Source organism: Mercenaria mercenaria, chromosome 3 (assembly GCF_021730395.1).
Source record: "Mercenaria mercenaria strain notata chromosome 3, MADL_Memer_1, whole genome shotgun sequence".
Taxonomy (NCBI): Eukaryota; Metazoa; Mollusca; class Bivalvia; order Venerida; family Veneridae; genus Mercenaria; species Mercenaria mercenaria.
In genome coordinates, this window is record NC_069363.1 from 95435749 (window position 1) to 95457687 (window position 21939).

At 33.8% G+C, this 21939-nt stretch overlaps 2 protein-coding genes across 2 annotated transcripts; both read right to left on the minus strand.

Moving 5' to 3' along the window:
- Window positions 1-3289: 3289 nt before the first annotated feature.
- On the minus strand, window positions 3290-15368 carry LOC128555789 (uncharacterized). Its single transcript, XM_053539361.1, has 5 exons — window positions 14520-15368; window positions 10000-10108; window positions 5397-5515; window positions 3898-3961; window positions 3290-3428 (listed from the first exon to the last, which is right to left on the minus strand). The coding sequence occupies exons 1-5, from the start codon at window positions 15184-15186 to the stop codon at window positions 3380-3382; spliced, it is 1008 nt and encodes a 335-aa protein (XP_053395336.1). The 5' UTR covers window positions 15187-15368; the 3' UTR covers window positions 3290-3379.
- A 5137-nt stretch (window positions 15369-20505) lies between these two features.
- LOC128555979 (uncharacterized) lies at window positions 20506-21703 on the minus strand. Its single transcript, XM_053539851.1, has one exon. The coding sequence runs from the start codon at window positions 21697-21699 to the stop codon at window positions 20506-20508; it is 1194 nt and encodes a 397-aa protein (XP_053395826.1). The 5' UTR covers window positions 21700-21703.
- Window positions 21704-21939: the final 236 nt, after the last annotated feature.

Genomic DNA, 21939 nt, shown 5'->3' on the forward strand with positions numbered 1-21939 from the left:
TCTGAAGGACACTGTGCTAGTGCTAGTTGTTCTGAAGGAAACTGGGCTAGTCCGAGATTTTCTGAAGAAAAAAATTGTGCTAGTGCGAGTTGTTCTGAAGAAAATTGGGCTAGTTCGAGTTGTTCTTAAGGATGTACGAGCGTTTTTTTTCAGTATATCCGCCATTTTGAAAAAAGTTTCTTCGAATATTGCTTTCTAACAAACGTTTTGCAAAAAATTAACGTTAAATTATTAAAATATGGCTAATAATGTACCATTTAACAAAATAGATTCTAATTTTTGCGAAAAATTTTTTTTCACCCTTATTTTTGGCTGGCATTTGCCTAAAATTGACGTATTATTTACAATGGGGTAGGGGTAGGTAATTTCAAATATCTATGAAAGTAGATCAGGTTTGGTTTTGATATTTTCCTGAATGATACATATAACAATAAGCTATAACTGAAATAAAACTCTTTAAGATAGCACTTTATTTTATCTAGAAAATATAGATTAAAACAAAAAGAACAAAAAATATCAAAATTCACCAGTTTTTAACAGTTTTTTCTTAATAAATCTCTTAGAAGCACGGTGACCCCAACATTTTTTCTGTCCATTTTGAAGCATTTTTGTATGTCATTAAAGCTGCAAAATATTTTGAAAATCTTACCGTCAGAATTTTTTTTTTCAGATCTAAAAACATTTTTTCCATTGAAAATAAAGTGGATGGGGTAATTATGTCAACATGTAAAAATGAAAGAGATTTGTTCGTGACATTTATGCTTATATAATACTGATATCACATTGTATTCATATTAACCTGTAAGACATGAAATCCCTTTAACATTAAATGGGATATTATATGTTTTATAACATACCACCATTTTTACAGTTTTACAAAATTTCAGAAATGCTCAAACACTGGGTGAAGAAAATGCCCTATAAAAATAAAACGAGTTCGGTGACCTGTGTTTTTTCTTCTCTTGTTTGTCTTAGAAACTAATGTTCTTCAAGCTCACAGAGCATGAAAAAAGTCTGACCGTTAGAAAAAATTCGCTCCTACATCCTTAAGGCAATTGTCCTGGCTGAGATTTTCAGAGGAAATTCTGCTAGTGCAAGTTGTTCAGAAGGAAATAGTGCTAGTGAATATTTTTTCAGAAGGATATTGTGCTAATTGTGCTAGTGCAAGTTGTTCAGAAGGAAATAGTGCTGATAAAAGTTGTTCAGAAGGATGTGCTAGTGCAAGTTGTTCAGAAGGAAATAGTGCTGTTGAAAGTTTCTCAGAAGGAAATAGTGCTAGTGAAAAAAGCGAAACTGGGCTAATGCATGTTTTAAACAATAATATAGTGCTCATGATTAAATGGAGTTAATATCATAACAGAAACTGTTGCTTTGGTACTCACATGACATGTTAGTGTTATATACTGGCTTCTCAATCCACAGAAAAGTTTATTTAAACTAACATTATTTTCTTTGCACCAGGATTTTCACTATGCACTGCCAACCGTCCAGTCACCTAGAGCTGCTATGATACACGACTTCAAGGTAAACTTATCGTTTCTGTACAAATTCGATACTCTGGTGTTCAGTATGAAACACTAATTATCTACCGTACAATAAGATTGGTGTGGCTTTAACCCATACCCCGCTTAATTTCTATTATGAATTTTACCACCTTTTGATTATGACAGTACCATTAACTGTTAAAATGGGTGCATACCAAAAAGATACTAGCTGAATGGCGAACAGTGAAGGTTATGATCAGACTGCAGTCTGATCATGATCTGCACTTGTTGCAAATGTAGAATCAATCGTGTCCAGCATGGTAAGTGCTAATATAAAAAAGTTTGAAAAATACATTACAGTGTGGCTGACTATATCTGTAAAATGACTAATTAATACACTTTTAGCCTTTTTTGCCATTTCAGGTCCCGTCGCATCTAAATAGAGTCGGGAAGTGCCTGTCACAAAAACATCTATGAAAGATACATAATCTCAAGACCTCTGTTGTCATAAAACCACAAATCCTGACGAGGACGTTGATGTTCCAGTTTTGAAAACAGTAATATTTGCTGCTTTGTGTTCACTTTCAGACATATAGTCGCTCAAAAGTCCGTTTGATTATTAAGGTGTCTTTGTTTTACCTCCTGTACGATTTTACTATTTTCACTGGTTAAAAGGTGGTTACATGGAGACCACCTAAACTTATTTCTGTTGAGGTTCAGTAGATTTTCATGTCGGGTTAGGCTTAAAGTAAATGGGTTTCTCAGTGACCTATCTGGTCAGCAATGACAAATATGGGCACTCGGCTACCCAACACTTCCATCATTTACAATATTTGTCTCCACTTATTCCCGGAGAGGTTCATTAACTAACCTCAAATGTTTTAATGTATGATATACTGTTATCCGACCCACAATGTCAACCGCAAGTATGAGAGTCAGTACTTATTAAAGATAGGTACAGCCGTATTTTTTCACTTGTACAGTTTTGAATTCCTAGTACTACACAATATTTACTGCCAAATTTAGTTGAATTTAGTTCTGGAAAAAGAAATATAGACCCCTGAGGATCCGCTATGCAAGGTCACAAATGGTCGTCAAAATTACAATCGTTACCCAAACAAAGTAGCAGGTTTAGAAAACTGACAGTGCGTACATCCGCCTAATTGTCTTGAAACATTCTACTCTCCACATCAAAGTTTCCACGCAGGATACTGTTGAATATTTTAGATTTGGTTCCCATTGTTTCTCCTATGCTCTGTAACTTTTCTCCTGCGTTTGTTTTATCGCCCTTTGCCTTATTATATGCGGCTTCTGTAAGAAAAGCGATATCTAATACAAGTGACAAAGGTCCTAAGACAGCGGCAGAAACTGTAGCTGCGGAAGCTGCCAATCGTGTTGCTGCAAGGGCTATTCCAAATCCTCCATGTGTAGCTCTCAGTGCTGAACCAACAGCAAGAAATCCTCGCCGACTTTTTCCTAATTCCTCATTTTCTGCATCTTGATCATTTCTAATAAATATCTGGAAGACATTTTCTACGTCCCGAATCGAATCTGCTACATCATTTTCCTTCTCTTGTATCTTTGCCTGTTGTGTCCTTATAATTGTCATTGTTTCGTTTTGTTTAACAGCTTCCACTGCCCTTGCTGTACCCGCTGCTACACCTGTACCAATACCTATAGTCCCTCCAGCAATACTAAGACCTAACGAAGATCCAAAACTAACTGGTGCTAGGACAATCCCAGCAATGATGAGTCCGCCAGATACAATTCCAAGCGAAGAACTTGAGATCACTGCAGTAGTTACTTTTTTTCTTCTCTCGTCGAGTTCTCTACCTCCGCTAAGACAGGAATTTCCAAAAGCTATAACTGCGACGTTTCTACTATAAATAGCATTATCAAGGGCAACAAGAGCTTGAAACTGCCTCAGATAATCGCAAGATGACACTGTAAGAGATGTATTGAAAATAGCGTTAACTTTGATTCATACAATGAAAAATCACTGGGTTATAGAATATTTTCATCAAATGGACAAAATGTTAAAAATAATGAGAAAAGTCAACAGAAAAACACCACTTTCAAAGAACTCAGCAACTCATACAGTACTCCACATGGAAATGGGGAAACGTGTAAATGTATATAGAGGTGAGACTGTTGCAGTTATCATATACTGGATATTGTTTCTAGATATGAGGCATGTAAGACAAATCGAATGACAAGAAGAATCCATGGAAACTGATTCAAAGTAAGGAAAGGCATCCTTTCGGTCCATGATTTGTCCATGCTTTGTTACAACTGGTTTTACACGACAGACTGTATAATTATTTCATTATATAAGTAGGAAAGGAAGCAAACACTTCTGAAAACTAACGCATTACTATGAAAACAAAAATAAATAAATCAATGCTGTACTAACCGAAAGATTCCCATCTGCCTACGTACGGTGCAAGAATAGTCTTCTCCCGTCGGCTTATCAAAACCTGTAATTTTTTTAAGTTTATTAGAAATAGGTCTTACGCTATAACGCAATAGAAGTAAAACGGCATGAAAGGTTTTATTTATAAATGAAAAAAAATGTTTCACGAACCTGATATATTCATCATGTATATAAGCTCAGGCTGCCATTTTGAGGTATTTGAACATATGAGAAGATCCTTTGGAAGCAGAGAACTAAACAAAGCAATATAAAACAGTAAGTTTGATAAAGTCTTTTAATGGGAGGTTTAACTTTCTGTAACCTTGAACCGACTTAAGTAATAGACAATTGAATATACTACTTGATACAAAAAAAGAAACAAGTACAAAGCGACTTTTACATCCACCATACGGCTCGTAGTACCTCTGTTATAGAACTTAATTAAACTTTATATAGATACTAACTATAAAAAATGTTAAGAAAACACAGAACCACAAAATACAACCAAGCAAATTACTAGCAATGTTGGTTTGATTTAACCTGTTCATGAAAAAATATGTAAGTTATAATATGGAACAACCTGAAACTCAAAAGCACGGGCTAAAGCAGAACTCTCTCATTTAGTAATCATTGAATAAAGTACATAATCCCAAATGACCAGAAATAAGAATGAATTAGATATCGAGCATCACTTAAGGCTGTTGTTATGGATAATAATATCTTAAGGACATCTTTTGCAGCCACGGGTCAAAGTTAGTCGGGCATACTAAGCAGCCTTTAAGTGTCAGGTCTCCCAGTACTTGGTCTCATTGTCTGGTCAGTTGCGATCCATTAAAATCTAAATTTATAATACAGCAGAGTTCCGTAGAAGCCGTTGCTAGCGGGACATCGGGGTTAAGACCTTTCGCTATTTGTTCTAAACAGACGCAGCCAAAGTTAGTCTGCCATTATTTTGCTTGGTTGACTTTTAGACTTGTAAAATGTACTTATGGATTTAATTAATTATCATAGCAGTAGTCTTGAGTGCAATTTGGTGGTCTTAGAAACATGAGAGTTATTCCTTTTATTTTTATCAGTGTTAGTTTATTTTCTTATATATAGTCGAGTTCCGCTTAAACTAGTTCTAGAAGTCGTGAGTTTCATTTTATGTGAACCTAATTAGTCAAACCGAATGTGCCATTAGTTTGTTCATTGCATTCTACGCTTAAAAGGACCTTCTAAATTTTATAACAGAGTCTGTTCATAACAAGTAGTGAAATATACAACGTCTTCTAGCAGAATTCCGACTGCTTTCCCTTAATTAAAGGAGTTAGATTTATTTTCAGAATGAATATTCCTAATCGTACGATTGCGTGACTGATTTGAATTCTAACGCAATCCTCGTTTATTGCTATAAGCATTTGCATATGAAAACAGCTTATAAAGTTGAAGTAAGTGATGAAGGAACAGTTATTTTGAAACATGATTTTACTTCAGAGTGTCATTTATAGAGTGTATACCTGACACACAACTTGAAATGCATCTACTAAGACGTAGAAATGTGTCCCTAGAAGCTCTGTGTGCAGTCATGCTACGAAAGTCTTCCATCTGTATTAGTCCAAGTACCCTAAACAATTCGCTGTGAAATAAAAAAAGGAAGAAAACTATACATTAAGTTTTGGTACTATTTTTGCGGTGAAGCACCAAAAGGTATCGAAAGTTGTTTAGTTCTCATAAGCAATTTGTAAAGCAGGACATTAATTGCGTAGGTAGAAAAGACTGGCATATTCGAGTTAATCTGAACATAGCACATAATCAAGATATTTGATTTGAAATGAAAATAATATTGTGCCTTATATTTTGCTATCCGCAGAAAACTATGTACATTTACAAATATGAAAACAATACTAATTAAGTAATTGGTAAAACAAATTAACAAAACTATTCAAGTACGCTTTAGTCTGTGTCCCAAACCGAAGCACATACAAAAAAATAGTCCAGGATTTTATTTAATTTAATTTAAGTGTTTATTGTGCAGCCGGCCGTGTAAACATATACTTTATTTTCTCACAGTTACATTTGTATCATCGGGAACGTCAAAGTTAGAGCAAATCATTTAAAAACAATTTTCACAGATACACTTTAGAACTACTTTATCGTGTGTGTTTAGGGAAAATATGTACTACGTAATATTGATAGTGAACGGTTTAATGTGCCTCGCCAGATTGCTGAAATAATACTTTGGTCACATCATTGTTATGATTTATAATAAAAACATTAGAAGCAAGCATGATCCTAACGTATTCAAATTTGCGTCCGTAGTTTTGGTTAGCTCTGAAGGTAAAACATATAAAGCACAACACTTATTCGATTCTGGGCATGGCATATTCTCTAAAATGTTCTGATAAAAGAAAGTTCATGAGGAAAATCTTCTCAGTTAGTTAAACGAGACCGCCGTTGCAGAATACATAATTATGTGTTGGAAAATATCGCAGATATTTAATAGTTTTTACTCATGTATTATTTGGAAAAAGGCGGCAGTGCTGCTTTTGCAGTTTATTATTATAACATATATATTTATAGAACACACTTTTCATGCACATGTTCAAAAGTGCTTAACAGAATAGTTCGCAAACAATACAAACAAATACCTATTCAACACAAACAAAATAATGCATCCCGCAAAAATCATTAATGTAAAACATAAAGATAAAACAAGACAAACATACATACATATTTAAAAGTATTTAAATGACCTTAGGATAAAATGCTGATCTACGCTGTTTTATGAACAGAAAAAATTGTATAGGTCAGTTAACGAAATGTTGTACACAGAGGTAGGTTTTAGCAGACTTGAAAGCAGTTAGCGTTTGAGCTTCCCTCATAATGAAGGAGATGGAGTTCCAAAGCTTTGGTGCAGTGAACGAAAAGCTGCGATTTTCGTACGTCATGGTTTTAGTTTTTTCGCATAACCAGTGGCATAGCCAGTGAAAGTGACAGCGTGTCTTGTAATCTTTAGGTTTTTGACCGGTTTATACATTTCTAAAATATCCATTATATCGGCAGGGGACTGATTGTGTAAAGCCTTAAAAGTGTGGGTCAGAACCTTGTACAGCACCCTGTATTTTAGTGGCAACCACTGGAGCTCCTTCAGAATCGGTGTTATATGATTACAACGGGGTGTCTTAAATATGACGCGAGCTACCGTGTTCTGGACCTGTTGCAACTTGTTTAGTGTGCTGTTTGGAATAGCACTAAACAAGGCATTACAGTAGTGTAACCGTGAAGTAACAAGGGTGTTGACAAGGGTCTTTGTGGCATCACTGGTAAGATGCCGTCTGATGAGACCTATTCTGCGTAGTTGTGCATATCCTGCCCGGCACACAGAGTTGACATGTTGTTTCATATCCATACTGTTGTCAAATACTGCACCAATATTCTTAACATATTATGTAGATTTTGTCACAGAGTCACCGACCTTCACCGAGACGTCATCAAAGTACTATAAGTTATGCCTTGATGTGAATAACATTACCTCCGTTTTATCAGCATTGAGCTTCAGCATGTTGCAATGCATCCACGAGACAATTTCAGTCAGACAGCTCTCAATGCGGCGCAAGGCCTCACTTCTAGCCACATCCTTTATTGGCTTAAAGGACAGGTATTATTGAGAGTCACCGGCGTAGATATGATAAAGAAGTCCATGACGTCTGTGTCACAAACTGACATACGGGCCTTATTGTATCTGTAGTGTAAATGCAGGTATTGCATCATCTTTTTGTAAATTTTTGAGTTATTGAGGTATATGTCAGATTTCACGCATAAAATACCTCTCATGTTTTTCTGTATTTCATAACTTAAATTTCTTTTATTAGATTCGGTTCAGTAATAAGAAAGTTGATATTTTATAAACTTCAGTAATTCATGTTTTTATCCCCAAAACCACTATAACGGGCCTCAAATAGTCAATTTCAATCCGCGCCAAAGTAGTCAGATTTCCCGGCTATATCATGATTCCTGTGGAAAAGCAAATAGTCGAAGTTCACGCACAAGCCGTGAGTCCCATGAAATTTAGTATTTGGCGGGACATTACCCTACAAATAGACTGGACTAGATATGCCTAGCGCACACCACATTCCGACATTAGACGAATCTATGTCAGATTGATTTTTCTTGCTAGGAATTTATGCTCAATCGAGGTAAGAAATTTATTTTTTAGATTTTTGTATGATTTTTGCATTACGATTTTTATTTGGTAAATTTTTGTTCAGTCTACAGAATTTTGTAACATTTACTTTTCGGCTTGTGATTTTGGCTAGTTTCGGTCTATCAGGATAATTTATTAAATTTTTCAGACTTTTGTAAATTATTTCAAAAGAGGAGTCTAAACGTTTCGTTTATATAAGATGTAAGATTTATACTGAAATTTGTAACATGATAATTGTAAAGCACTGTTTCAAAAACGTATGTCGAACATTTCGTTGTTATGGAACGCCGATATTGCATTGCACTGTAATGTATAAATTTATACGGCAAGTCTAGTACCATGTATGTAATTTATTTTATTGTAATATGAAATATTGTGCCAGTCTATAGCATATACATACAATGTCCGTTTTGGTGTATGGCATTTGATGCTATATCGATACCAACTATTGTATAACGTTTGATTTGCATTGAATTTTGTTAATTTGTAGTTCTAAATAATAGCTGCAGTTTATCATTTCCGTGTCTATAATTTTTCATCATAAACTTTTCATATCTTTTCCATACTTTAATTTTAGACTTTTAAGTACTTAATTTTTGTAATAATGTAAGTAATAAGTGACGTATTTTAATCACGTGACGTCTGAACTTAGTAGCACATATATTTTGTATAAATAGCACGTATTATTTATGGGAGCCTACGGAGGTACGGTGTACCCAAAGGAGCAGTTTTATGCCCTGACTAATTTGTTTTGCTATGGTGCTTACCATATGTTATATATTTTAGCTTCTTCCGCCAGACGATTTTACCTGGTGATGTCATAACCCGGAAGTACAATGCCCGAGGTTCGCTTGTCTTCACTCGCCTGGATGTGATTTTCCCAGCGCAGAGCTTTCGTCCCATGGTTGTGCCGTAAACCGCAAAGATGCTGATTTTTGTTATCCTCTGAAGTCAGCTCAGGGATGCAATCACCTACCATCATAGGGAGTCAAAACGGAGTCAACGTATTCACGGTTTAAAGGAACTTTATCTGAAGATATGTTACATTTTTTGTGCTACTTAACGTTCGAAATTATTTTAACCATCTGTGCCACGTCACGTTACAAAGAAACTGTCAGTGATAGAACTTTGTATCTAGAGATACTGAACTTCGAATTTTTTTTCTTTTTTATAATCAGTTTCTTTTCTACATATCATTTATTCATTGTTAATAATCAGTTTATGTAAATAAATTTGTAAATATTGTAAAGGGTGTTGATTTGTTCTGATAGTTATTGTCGCCGGTACGACCATCCTTGTCACAGTCTGCATATGGCACCCACGGGTTTAGTGTACATGATATAGTTCTTTGGACCAAGTACTGATCCCTGGGACACTCTGTATTTCATCAACATAGGCGTCGACAACTCAACATCATCGCACACAGTCTGATAGCGGTAACTAAGATATGATGACATCCATGCAAGTGCTTTGTTTGTGACTTCAAAATGATGTTCGAGTCGGTGTATTTCTTTTTGGTGGTCAGTCGTGTCGAAAGCTGCAGACAGATCGACTGTTACAGAATTTTGGTCGAGAGATGTGAGGATGTTATTCTGTACCTTTATATTTTATATTTATATATTCTTACTCACTCCTAATTACATATTCGCTTAACTCAACGTATGAGAAAGTTTAGAACATTTTATTTAGATTATTGTGATTAATGTGCTAACGAAAAAAATCAGGGAAATTCAAGAAGATGTTCAAACGAAATATACATACGTTACCAAATTCACTATGCCAAACATATTTGATACTAGTTTTAGCAGCGGTTTAGACGGTGTATATTACTGGTATATTACTGATTACATGACATATATTATCACGAATAAATCAAATCGAGTAAAATTTATATAAAATGAAATGCATGTACAAACCAGCATTGTCGCACAATATCTGTATTGCAGCTACCACATAGCTGGAATTTTGATTGCTCAGGCAAGTCCAGTAAAACAGTTGGTACATCTATAGCACGTATTGTTCTGCCTGCAATATAAATTTAGTCTTTGTTTTATTTCTCATTGAAATGATATTGCCTTTACATGAATACAGTGTTACGCATGGAATAATTATCACCCAGTATCAAGGATTTTTGAAATGTAACAAGGGTGCAGAATGTCACAATATACGCCCGTCACAGCAAATTTGTTTACACTAGCGCCTGTATTTGCAAATGGAATTTTAATTTTCTAGTTGTTTACAATGTTGTTTTTTTTTGAGAAATTATTGTAATTCTTTTATTTTTCTAAGTCCACAAAAAAAATCCTTACCAGGTAGAGATACCTTAAAATACACCCAAAATTTGAAAGTAACATCTATGTTGTACCACAGAAAAGTGGTCTTGGTTTTTCCTTACGGTCAATTGTAAAAAAGTTACAATATAAGTTATTTATAGTAACAACTAAGGGAAGTTAATCTTTAAGAGAGAAAAAAAAAAAAAAAAAAAATCGAAAAAAAAAAAATTACAAGTCCACACAAAAATCCTTACCAGGTAGAGATAGCTCAAAATACACCTCAGAATTGGATGTAACATGCATGTTGTACTACAGAAAAGTGGTCTCGATTTTTCCCTACGACTTGTAATGAAAAAAGTTACAATATAAGCTATTTATAGTAACAGCAAAGGGAAGTAATTCAAAAGAAGGGACCAGTGCATGACACTCCGTCTCATGATGGTGTACAATTGTGCCAAGTTACATCAAAATCCCTCCATGCATGAAGAAGAAATGCTCCGGACAAAGTCATTCTTGTATCTGACCTTTGACCTTTAAGTGTGACCTTGACCTTAGACCGAGGGACCTGGTTCTTGCGCATGACACTCCGTCTCATGCTTGTGAACATTTGTGCCAAGTTGTATCAAAATCCCTCAATGCATGAAGAAGAAATGCTCCGGACAAAGTTTTCATTCTTGTATCCTTTGACCTCTAAGTGTGACCTTGACCTTACCCCTAGGGACCTGGTTCTTGCACATGACACTCCGTCTCATGATGGTGAACAATTTTGCCAAGCTACATCAAAGTCCTTTCATGCATGAAGAAGATATGCTCCGGACAAAGTTTTCATTCTTGTATCCTTTGACCTCTAAGTGTGACCTTGACCTTAGACCTAGGAACCTGGTTCTTGCGCATGACACTCCTTCTCATTATGGTGAACAACTGTGCCAAGCTACATCAAAATCATTCCATGCATGAAGAAGATATGCTCCGGACAAAGTCATTCTTGAATTTTTCATTCTTGTATCCTTTGACCTCTAAGTGTGACCTTGACCTTAGACCTAGGGACCTGGTTTTTGCGCATGACACTCCGTCTCATGATGATGAACAATTGTGCCAACTTTCATCAAAATCCCTCCATACATGAAGAAGATATGCTCCGGACAAAGTCATTCTTGAATTTGACCTTTGACCTCTAAGTGTGACCTTGACCTTAGACCTAGGGACCTGGTTCTTGCGCATGACACTCCGTCTCATGATGGTGAACAACTGTGCCAAGTTTCATCAAAATCCCTCCATGCATGTAGAAGATATGCTCCGGACAAGGTCTCTGGACGCCGCCCGCCCGCCCGCCCGCCCATCCGCCCGCCAGGGGCGTTCCCATAATACGTCCCGTTTTTCAAACGGGCGTATAAAAAGGAAAAAAAAGAGTTGCATAACATTAAGTCCCGATACAACTGTCCGATACAAACAGTAATTCCTCGGTGGCCGAGCGGTAACGCGCTCCAGTTCGGACTAGAAGCACTGCATCGTCAGATTTTAATTCCCACTCCAGTGTTGTTGTTTTTTAAAAAATACTCTATTTCTTATTAGCTAGTTCATTGAGCATTTTGATCAGTTGAGCTTTTGTGATCACCCTGTGTCCGTTGTCCGTCGGCGTAAACATTTACTTAAACATCTTCTCTTCTAAAACTACTTGTCAGAATTACACCAAACTTGATCTGTAGCATATTTATAAAGTCATCTCTCATATTTATTCAAACGGTTCCACTCCATTGAATTTTAGGGGCCACTAGAGCTAAAACTACAAAAAATATCTAAACGATCTCTTTTCATGAATCGTTTGATAGATCATCATCAAACTTGGTCTGTAGCATTCTTGTAATGTCTTCTCTCAGATTTGTTCAAATGGTTTTCCTTGACTGATTTTAGGGCCGTCAGAGCCTGAATTAAAAACCACCATCACCACCAACAATTACAACAACATATAAACGACTTCTTATCAATCACATAATTTATTGGATCATTATCAAACTTAATATGTAGTATCCTTGTGAATCTTTCTCTTTATTCGAATGGTTCTACTTGAGTGATTTTATGGGCTTTCAGAGCATAAAATAAAAATAAAACTGTAGACAACTTCTCATGAACCACTTGATAGATCATCGCGAGTTGGTTTGTAACATCCTTGTAAGGTCTTATCTAACAAGAGCTGTCCCAGGAGACAGCGCGCTCGACTTATTTCGATGCTGGATAGTGAAACTGGGCACATCTGAGGAAACTGGAGCTGTCACTTGAGTGACTGCAATGGTAGATGAAGATATTGCACAAGCCTGAGTCAAAAATATTAAGTGATAAGGGAGGTAAAGATAAAGTGTATCAAAACACTATATAAATATATTCTAAGCAAAAAGGGGGCATAATTCATTGGTATTCATTCATATTCATTGGTGCAAAATTTATTAACTTTGTGTCATATGATGTGGGTGACAATGTGGAACAACTACTTCAAGTTTGAATTAAATATGCATTTCATAATAACTGAGATATAGTGAAATGCATCAAAATTAACCTTAAATTGTAGGTAAAAGCGGGCTTAATTCTTGAAAAAAATGTGCCAGAGTTATGCACCTTGTGTTATATGTGGGTGATGATGTTGAACAACTATTTAAAGCTTGAATCAAATCAATTCAGTAATAACAGAGATAGATTGAAAGTGCATCAAAACTTAAACCTGCAAATCTAAGTGAAAAGGGGGTATAAATCATTAAATATTGGTATCAGAGTTATGACCCTTATGTCAGATGATGTGCGTGATGATGAGAAATAACTATTTTAAGTCTGAATCAAATCCATTTAGTAATAACAGAATTTTAATCAAATCCATTTAGTAATAACAGAGTTAGAGTGAAAGTGCATCAAAACTTTAAACCTGGAATTCTAAGTAAAAAGGGGGAATAATTCATGAAAAAATTGTGCAAGTGTTATGCACCTTGCTTCATATGATGAGGGTGATGATGTTGAACAACTATTTTAAGATTGAATCAAATCCATTCAGCAATATTATAGATAGAGTGAAAGTGCATCGAAACTTTTACCTGAAAATCTATGTGAAAAGGGGGGGATAAATCATTAAATATTGGTACCAGAGCTATGGCCCTTAGGTCAGATGAGGAATAACTATTTTAAGTCTGAATCAAATCCATCCAGTAATTTCAGAGATAAGTAGAAAAAAGTGAAAGTGTAAAAAATCTTTAACCAAGGTGGGGACGCGGAAGGACGCCGACGCCGACGCCAGGTCGAATAGGATAGCTCTACTTATACTTCGTATAGTCGAGCTAAAAGTTGTTGAAATGGTTCCCCATTTGATTTTAGAGGCTGCCAGAGCTAAAAGTAGAAAAAACACACTTTAAATTACTTCTTCTGATGAACCACTTGGTGGGACATCACCAGACTTGGTTTGTAGCATACATGTAAAGTCATCTCTCAGATTTGTTTGAATGGTTCCACTCGACTTTAGAGTTCACCAGAAATGTACTTGAAAATGGCATATTGGGTAAAATGCCGTTTTCAAGGATTCAAGGACAGATAACCCGTTTTAAATACTTGTAACCTATGAATTTCCCTAGATGAGTTTCCTAGATGCTTGTTCTTCAAAACCCAAACTTTGAAGAAATTCTGTTATTGGGAAAAATTTCGCCCATCTCATAGACACAGAGACTAGCGTATACCTTTAAGATATAAAAAACTTTTTCGACAGATGCAAGACCTGATCCTCACAAGATTTACTATAAAATGACAAGATTTTCTTCCATTCGTGCCCTACGGAAAGATGCAGCTATTATATTAACTTTGTATATCTACTGATTGTTTGCTTTAAATACCATAATACTTTGCGGTACGTACTTGTTTTTCATTTGTGTTAAGGTTATTTGGTTGCTTCAGACGAAATAATCTGAGACAAAAATAAACGCATCTAAACGAGACGTATTTACAGTAACTTGTCCAAAACTTTAACACAAAAAGGGACTTCCCAAAATTAAAACAAATATACGTGGCTCTTGACAGTTGTATTGCATGGTCAGTCACGCTGAAAAGACTAGTTTTACGAGAAAGTGTGCATTTAAAGGTCTTTTAATCTATATTAAAGCTACACACTCTAAATGAAACTATATGGAGAATACCTTTTAACATCTTCAAATACATTCCAAGAATACCAGTTGCAACTGGTGCTGGAGTTGACAAATCATGCTGCTCAATTCTGTAGAAAGTCTTCATTTGTGTCATGTACATCGTCAAATACTTTATGACACACCTTGGTTGTTCTTCAAACCTAAATAACGGTTGATAGTATGTCCATTGTAAATCTCCGATTTCATTTACTTCTAATATGTATATTGGCGTATTTATGCAAGTAGCGGCTGCATAGAGAAATAATTTAACGTAAATCTGGTAGTTATACCCCATTCTGCAATCTCTGATGACCATTTCATACAACAGCTGTTCACGGTCTTTCGGTTCTTCTTGCATATGCACATTATCTACAAGTATATTTAATATAGGCTGTAACTGTTTGGGGTGTTTCTTTAGAAGGTCTACCACGCTTGCCTTTATATTTTCTGATGTTTTGTAATATCTGATATTGTTTGGTACTTTAGCCTTGCCCTTGCCACTGTTATGATCTTGCAGTCTGGATAAGGTGAATTCGACACTGTTTGCGAGACATTCAAATAGCTGAAGTTCTTCCATTTGAACGACCATGTTTTCAGATTCTTCCCTTAGGCGTGTTCTCACGTTGTTGAGGTGGGGAAAAGCATCAATATTTAATAAATCCATTGTTCTACTGTACATATAAAAAAGCGTTTGAAGGGCTCTTCCTTCAGATTCTTCTCTAAGGCGTTGTCTGATGTTCTCAAGTTGGGAAAAGTCAGAAACACTGAACCTTTTGTTACATATAGATTAGAAGACGTTATTTCACTATCAATTCGATCTTTCTAGTAGCTTGAGGAAAAAGCAAGCAATTTTGACCATCTAATACCTGCGAAAGATAACAGTCATGTAAATAATTTGAAGAAATGTAGGGATCGTACTACAAATCATAATAGTTACCCACACTTTATCGCTCTTGTGATGTACGTAAACACTTGTTTATAAATACTGTTTGACATTTTGATCAGACCAGTATCACTATCTACCTGGTAAAATATTGAATAATATGTCACTTTATTATCGAAGATTTAGAAATATTTTTGCATTATTGATACCTTTGAATTCTTCATGTGAGGAAGTCATCCAGCTGTCTTACGGAAAGCCGGTGTTTTTTTTTCCCAGGTAACCGCTCGTGGTGAAATAATGAACGGAGAGTTATCTGGGGCTTTCCTCCACTATCAAAGCTAAAAAAACACCTTAATGTAGAGATAGTACCTACTTTTTTAAATTTGAAAGGGGAACTGAAATATTCAAGAAATAACTCTATAAGTCCATCAATTATCAAAAAATATAAACAAACACACATTTTGTCTGCAAATTTTTAAAATATATTAATCACATTTTTTCATGTGTTAGAATATTCTGTGATGTGAAAGAACAGCTACTCTGTTTCACACTTTAGCAGACAATTCAAAGGGACAAAACTAGTACATGGCTGACCCCAGCTGACCTCATCATTTCCCTATAGTCAGTTTTAAAGAAAATGTCAACCTGTTTCATTGACAAGTGACACGTTTATAAAAGCAAAACATATAGTTTGGCACAATTTATTTTCACAAAATATCTTAAATAACATGCAATTTTTCAAGTCCTTATATATAAAAATAAATCTTCATCTATTATAAAATCAATATATTAAAGGCACATAACAACATTTAAAATTTTTATTACTTCCCTTTATGCATCATTTACAATTTTTTATTACTTCCCTTTATGCATCAATTACAATTTTTATTACTTCCCTTTAGCATTTTTTTTCAGTATACATGTAATTCAAATGCTATTAATTGTGTTTGTAGTAAATAACTGAGAAAACAATTCTAACTGATACAAATGTATCTTGAGGAGAGGTGATGTTAATGTCGTGCAGACTCAAGGTCATATGCTGAATTTCCAGAATTGATGGTGGAGGAATATCTCAGATCATCACAGTGATGATCACTGGCAGACAACTGGGTAGAACCAGTGATCTTCTGTAAGCTAGTTGGATGTCTTATTCACTTTAAGAAATCAATTACCTGAATGAGGATCAAACCTACATTGTTGATAGGCAAGTGCTAAGAAATCTGACACTTTAACCATTCAGCCAAAGAGACCCCAGTTTTATAAATATAAAACTCAGCAAATAAATTGGATGCTAAAAATTCTATCAATTATTTAAGTTACATGATAATGAATATTTTTTTATAGTATTTGTAAAAGAAAGATACCAGAATTAAACAAAATCAGTAAATGCAATAATTTCATTATTAACACTTTCAGAACTAAATATCATGTACCTTCTTCATTAAAAGTTTTAAAAATATATAAGCAACAGTTACTCATTTCATGTAAAATAATGTGTTACTAAAACTACCTTTGGCACATACAACTACTCTGATATTATTATGCTCTCAAAGAAAAATTAACAGAGCACTGACTTAGGGTGCTAATGCTAGACATTAGGTTACATGCAAGAAAAGAATTATGTTTTCTTTTGCCTTCTAACTGACCTACTGTTGATAAGAAATGTATAAATATAAAACTATACCTGTAATAGTACCAAAAATATAAGAGTTAAACTATCCAACTACAAAAATAAGTGTTCAAAGTTTTAAGGCTGTACATTTTACAGTTTGTGCATTTTAGTTTCATAGAAAATGGACGCTTAACAAGAAAGTCCTAATCTCTTTGTTGAAGTGGTTCATAATTTCTCAAAATATTACATGTCGAGTAATGATTCTGTGTACTCAATTATCTAATAACAGTAATAAACAAGTGAACAATGTTTCAAAGCTATAGCTCAAACAGTATTCCAAAAATTGGGAAAAAATAACCAGGGAGACTTTTTATGTGTAGAAATACCATAATTCTTGATGCAAATAAAGTTATGGTTCTCGCACAACTTCCTTAACAAATGATGATGAACTCCTAAACAAAACTCAAAAAGTGTTAGTCTTATATCTTGCAATAAGAAATAAACCTAAATATTCATCTTAGCCTACACCAACGATCTACTGAAAATACCCTGCAGATTTCTATTTTTTTTATTTAAAAAATCATGAAAAATATCTAATATATATTTAAGTTTTTATTAGTTCATAAATTCACTAGAAGAAAATTAAAATAATACACAAGTCATGTTTTTACTTGTAGCCAAAAACTGCTACACAATCACTCTTAGTTATACAAATTACATTAACATTTTCAGTCAGTTACAAAGTCATGAGATAAATAAAGTATCACATGGAGTTATGTTTCAAGTCAAAATATCACACTTCATACCACACTCAGATTCCAATAAATATTTAATATATTCCATCTTTTGGGTATATTCTTATACCTGGACAAAGCTCAGAGCTGTGATTTGAGACTAAAAGTTTCTGTCTTAACAACTGTAACAATATGTGACTACCCATTTGCATCTGTTATTACCATACACTTGAGAAGACACCAAAGACAGTTCTGTAAAAATAAAGCTTCATAATATTTCTAGCATAACATAATTTGATAACATATGAGAAATAAGCAACATACAATATCAAGTAAGTATTACATTTACTACTTTTATTGACTAATCATATATCTTGAATCATATATCATATCAAAAATTTTAATTAAAAATGCTGTATTAAATGTGTTTAATTTTAATATTATTATTCTATTAATGTTTACTTTAACAAGTGACAGATTAATGCAGTGGCAAAACAGAAGTTTCTGACCATTGTAAAACTTTTTAGTGTTCACCACTTGTTGTTGTTGGCAACAGTATTAGACTAAAAATGGTTCAAGGCATTCAAGAGCTAAAAACAAAAACTATATGTAATTAAATTTAAGTGAAATACATCATGTATGTGGCACACTGTTTTATTATGGGGAACATTTGTGTGCAGTACTAACAAATGCAGTACAATGCATATAAAAGTTACTAAAAAAAAAAAATTTACTTTACATTCAACAGTGACCCCTGACCTTTGAGAGACAACCATGGGGCACGTGTGCCACACATAGTATAATCATAGGTAACATTTCTGTGTAGTAATAAAATCCTTCAATGCCTTAAAAGTTATGGTGCAATTTGTTTGTTTCTGTGCAATATCAAAATATCTTTCACTCATTAATGCTATTTTTATTTCACTTATGGCTGTGCCACTCATAATAATACTGCACCTGATATTTCTGTTGAAAAATATTTGGATATTACAAGCAAAACAAACAAATATCCTGTACATATGTACCAGTAACTTACAAATAAACTTAAGTGTGCATTTCTTTTGTCCTCACATATTTCATCGATTGAAAGGTCATAAACACCACATCCAGTGTACTGTATCTGAAAGAAATGAAAAATGATAAACTTTGTGTGAAACTGAACAAATATTATTTTACAAGTCAACAAGAACACCTTCTTAGTAAACAATTATTCTTAAAAATCCTTTTACACTGTCAGTTCTCAGAAAAAAACAATATCAATTTCACTTATATTACAAGAATACTAAATATTACAACACAAATTTCCGAAGTGTTAACATTGCCTTTCTGAATATACTAGTTTTGTTTTAAAAAAGAAAAGTAACACAAGCACCAGTGAAAGGAAGGAATTGAAATTTTGTGAATATCTTCTACAGTCAAATCTGTTTACACATACAATATTTGGCAGAAGTGACATCCATTTATTTTGATATAGTTAAAAGGATAATAATACAGAAATGTATAATTATTGTATTGTATTCCTGTACTTAAATCTGACTGTAATGCAAATGGTTGTTAGATAGTACTGTGTTAAACTTCTGTATGAAAACCTGTCCAAAACAGTAACCTGATTGTAATGCTAGTAACAAAACATTGTTTTAGTATCAACATGTTTTCCATAGTTAGCATTCAAGGAAATATAAAGAAACATGTACCAACTTGATATTTTGTAAAGAATTTCTAAAACATAAATTTCAATATTAAAGTGGAAAACTCTCTTACAAGATAAGTGCTCAATTACAATGTCTGCTGTTGCAAATTGTAATAGAGCATTTTTGTATCGACCTGCTATCAAGCTGAAAGCATTTAAGTCAGTATTTCAATGGTGATCCTAACTGATTAATTTAGGAAAACATACTCATGAAATGATGAAAGCTTTATCACATTCATCAAGACACAGTTTAGGAATGTAACTTTTTTTGGGAGGGGGGGGGGGGGGTGGGATTTATTTCTTCTGAACTGAAAGGAATGTAATATAGCCATAATCTTCCATAATAATAATACATATAAACAGTAGTAATTTTCATTACAATTCTTATGTTAGCAACATAATTTAGTATTTACAAATTGCAATCATGTGAGAAAATTCTTAAAAAAATATATAGTAATATCCATTTCTAACTTAGTTCTTATATTTTATTTGAGTTTCTGAAACTTAGTATGTTATGTCAAATAAATTATGTTTTTAAAACACCTTTTAATGAAAGCATCTGTCATGGAAGGAAAACATCTAATGATGCAAAAACACAGCTTTGCTTATTTAAAAAAATAGCTTTTGATATCAAAACACAAGCGATTACAAAAAACTGTTTGTTGCTAACACAAGCTGTATAATGGGTTTGTAAATGTGAAATGTGAGCCTAAATGCTCCCAAATTTAAAATTATGTGTAGACTACGTAAAATGTGTATCCAGTCAGTTAATTCATGCAAACTTATTGAATTGCCAAAATCACCTCAAAAATTCCTTTATTGAAAAATAACACCTTTCCATCATATTCTTTTTCAATGTCATCAGCTTCTTTCCAAATGTGATTAATTTTCTTTCCAACAACTTCTGTTGCACTTGAAATTTCACTTTGAATACTCTTCTTTCTGATTAAATTCATTAAATTCACTATAAGTTCTTCAATGTCTAGCTGCTTTCCATTTTTTGAGAACTGAACCAAATACTTTGTTTTGATGTAATTACTACATTTTTTTTAAGAAACTGATCTGATCTTTTAAATAAGCTAGTTTTTCCTTTTGGTATTCATGCCTTCTAACTTTGATCTAATTTCACTTTCATTGTCTGCACATCCTACTTTATCTATTTTGTCTTTTAAGTTTTTTTCCTTTTCTTGCTTTTTATCATTACTTTCTATTTTCCTCCTTTTCCTTTCATTTATCAAATCAACGGATTTCTTAAATAACTGATTTTTTCTTTCACTTTCCTGCTGTTGAACAGCTTTCCTTTTCATTCTTGCATTTTCTATTATTGAATTTCTAATGTCTTCATTTTGCTCAATCAACCAATCTCCTGTGTCATTATTTTTAAACATTATTCTAGATTCCAGATTACAAGTATTGATATTTGGCGCTGACTTTAAACCAGAATCTAGCTTGGCCATAAGCCTTTCAACAGTTATATTGTTTTGTGGACAATGTTCGCTTTCCTTAACTAGATCTTTTTGTGGTTCAAAGAATATGCCACCTTCAAGATACTCAGAGTAAGTTTTCAAACACTTGTTATGAACAGCACTACATAACCGTTTTATAATCAATTCTGATATTTCATCGTTATTTACTTCATCAAAGAGTGAACTTTCAATTTCATCATTATATTTTCTTGGTCCACATATAAGATGAATTTGGTTTTTCAGAAACAAATCTGGTTGACTACTACCAGCTTTCATTACATCTATTAGACTGCTATAGACACCCGACACTTCCAAAACACTAGAATTCGACATAGTAATTTTCATATATGGGTCTGTAACTAGCTTGAAAATAATACCCAGAGCATGAATCACTGCAACAATAAATTCATTTTTCAGTCCATTAACAATAATGTTCTGTGTGAAGTTTAAACTGGTCTTTGATTCACACAAATAATTCAAAATTTGTTTCTTTATAAAAAAGGTTCCAGCAGCATTATGAAATAGTGTATTGAATCGATTGCCTCTAAAATTTAAAATTGGTATAGATTTAATTCCCACACTTTTTAAGTAATTTGCAGTTAAAAGGGGATCTCCAGAACCATCTTTATAAAATAACTTTGAGACACATCGAATAGTATTGACCGTAGATATATTATTATCCAGTTTATATTTGTCTCTATGTTCCTTTTCAAGGGCTACAATTTCTTTCTCACATATTTCTTGAATCTGTAGAATTGGATGAACAGAGCATTTAAAACTATTTAATTTAATATTTTTCTCGTCCATTAAAATTTTGTTAACTTTCTTTTCGGTAGCACAATGGTCAGTCATTGTGTTCTTTGTTTTTCTAAAAAAAGAGTCATTTAGGTCTGGTAGGTTGCCAGAAACCGCAATATCACCAACTATCTCTGAGACTGTATTGACATAAGTTTCGGCTTTTCCGTCTATAATTTCTCTTAACCCTGCTGTGCAAGTCCATTTTCAGAAGATATTTCTACCCCATAATAATGTCTTCCTTTTTTAGTT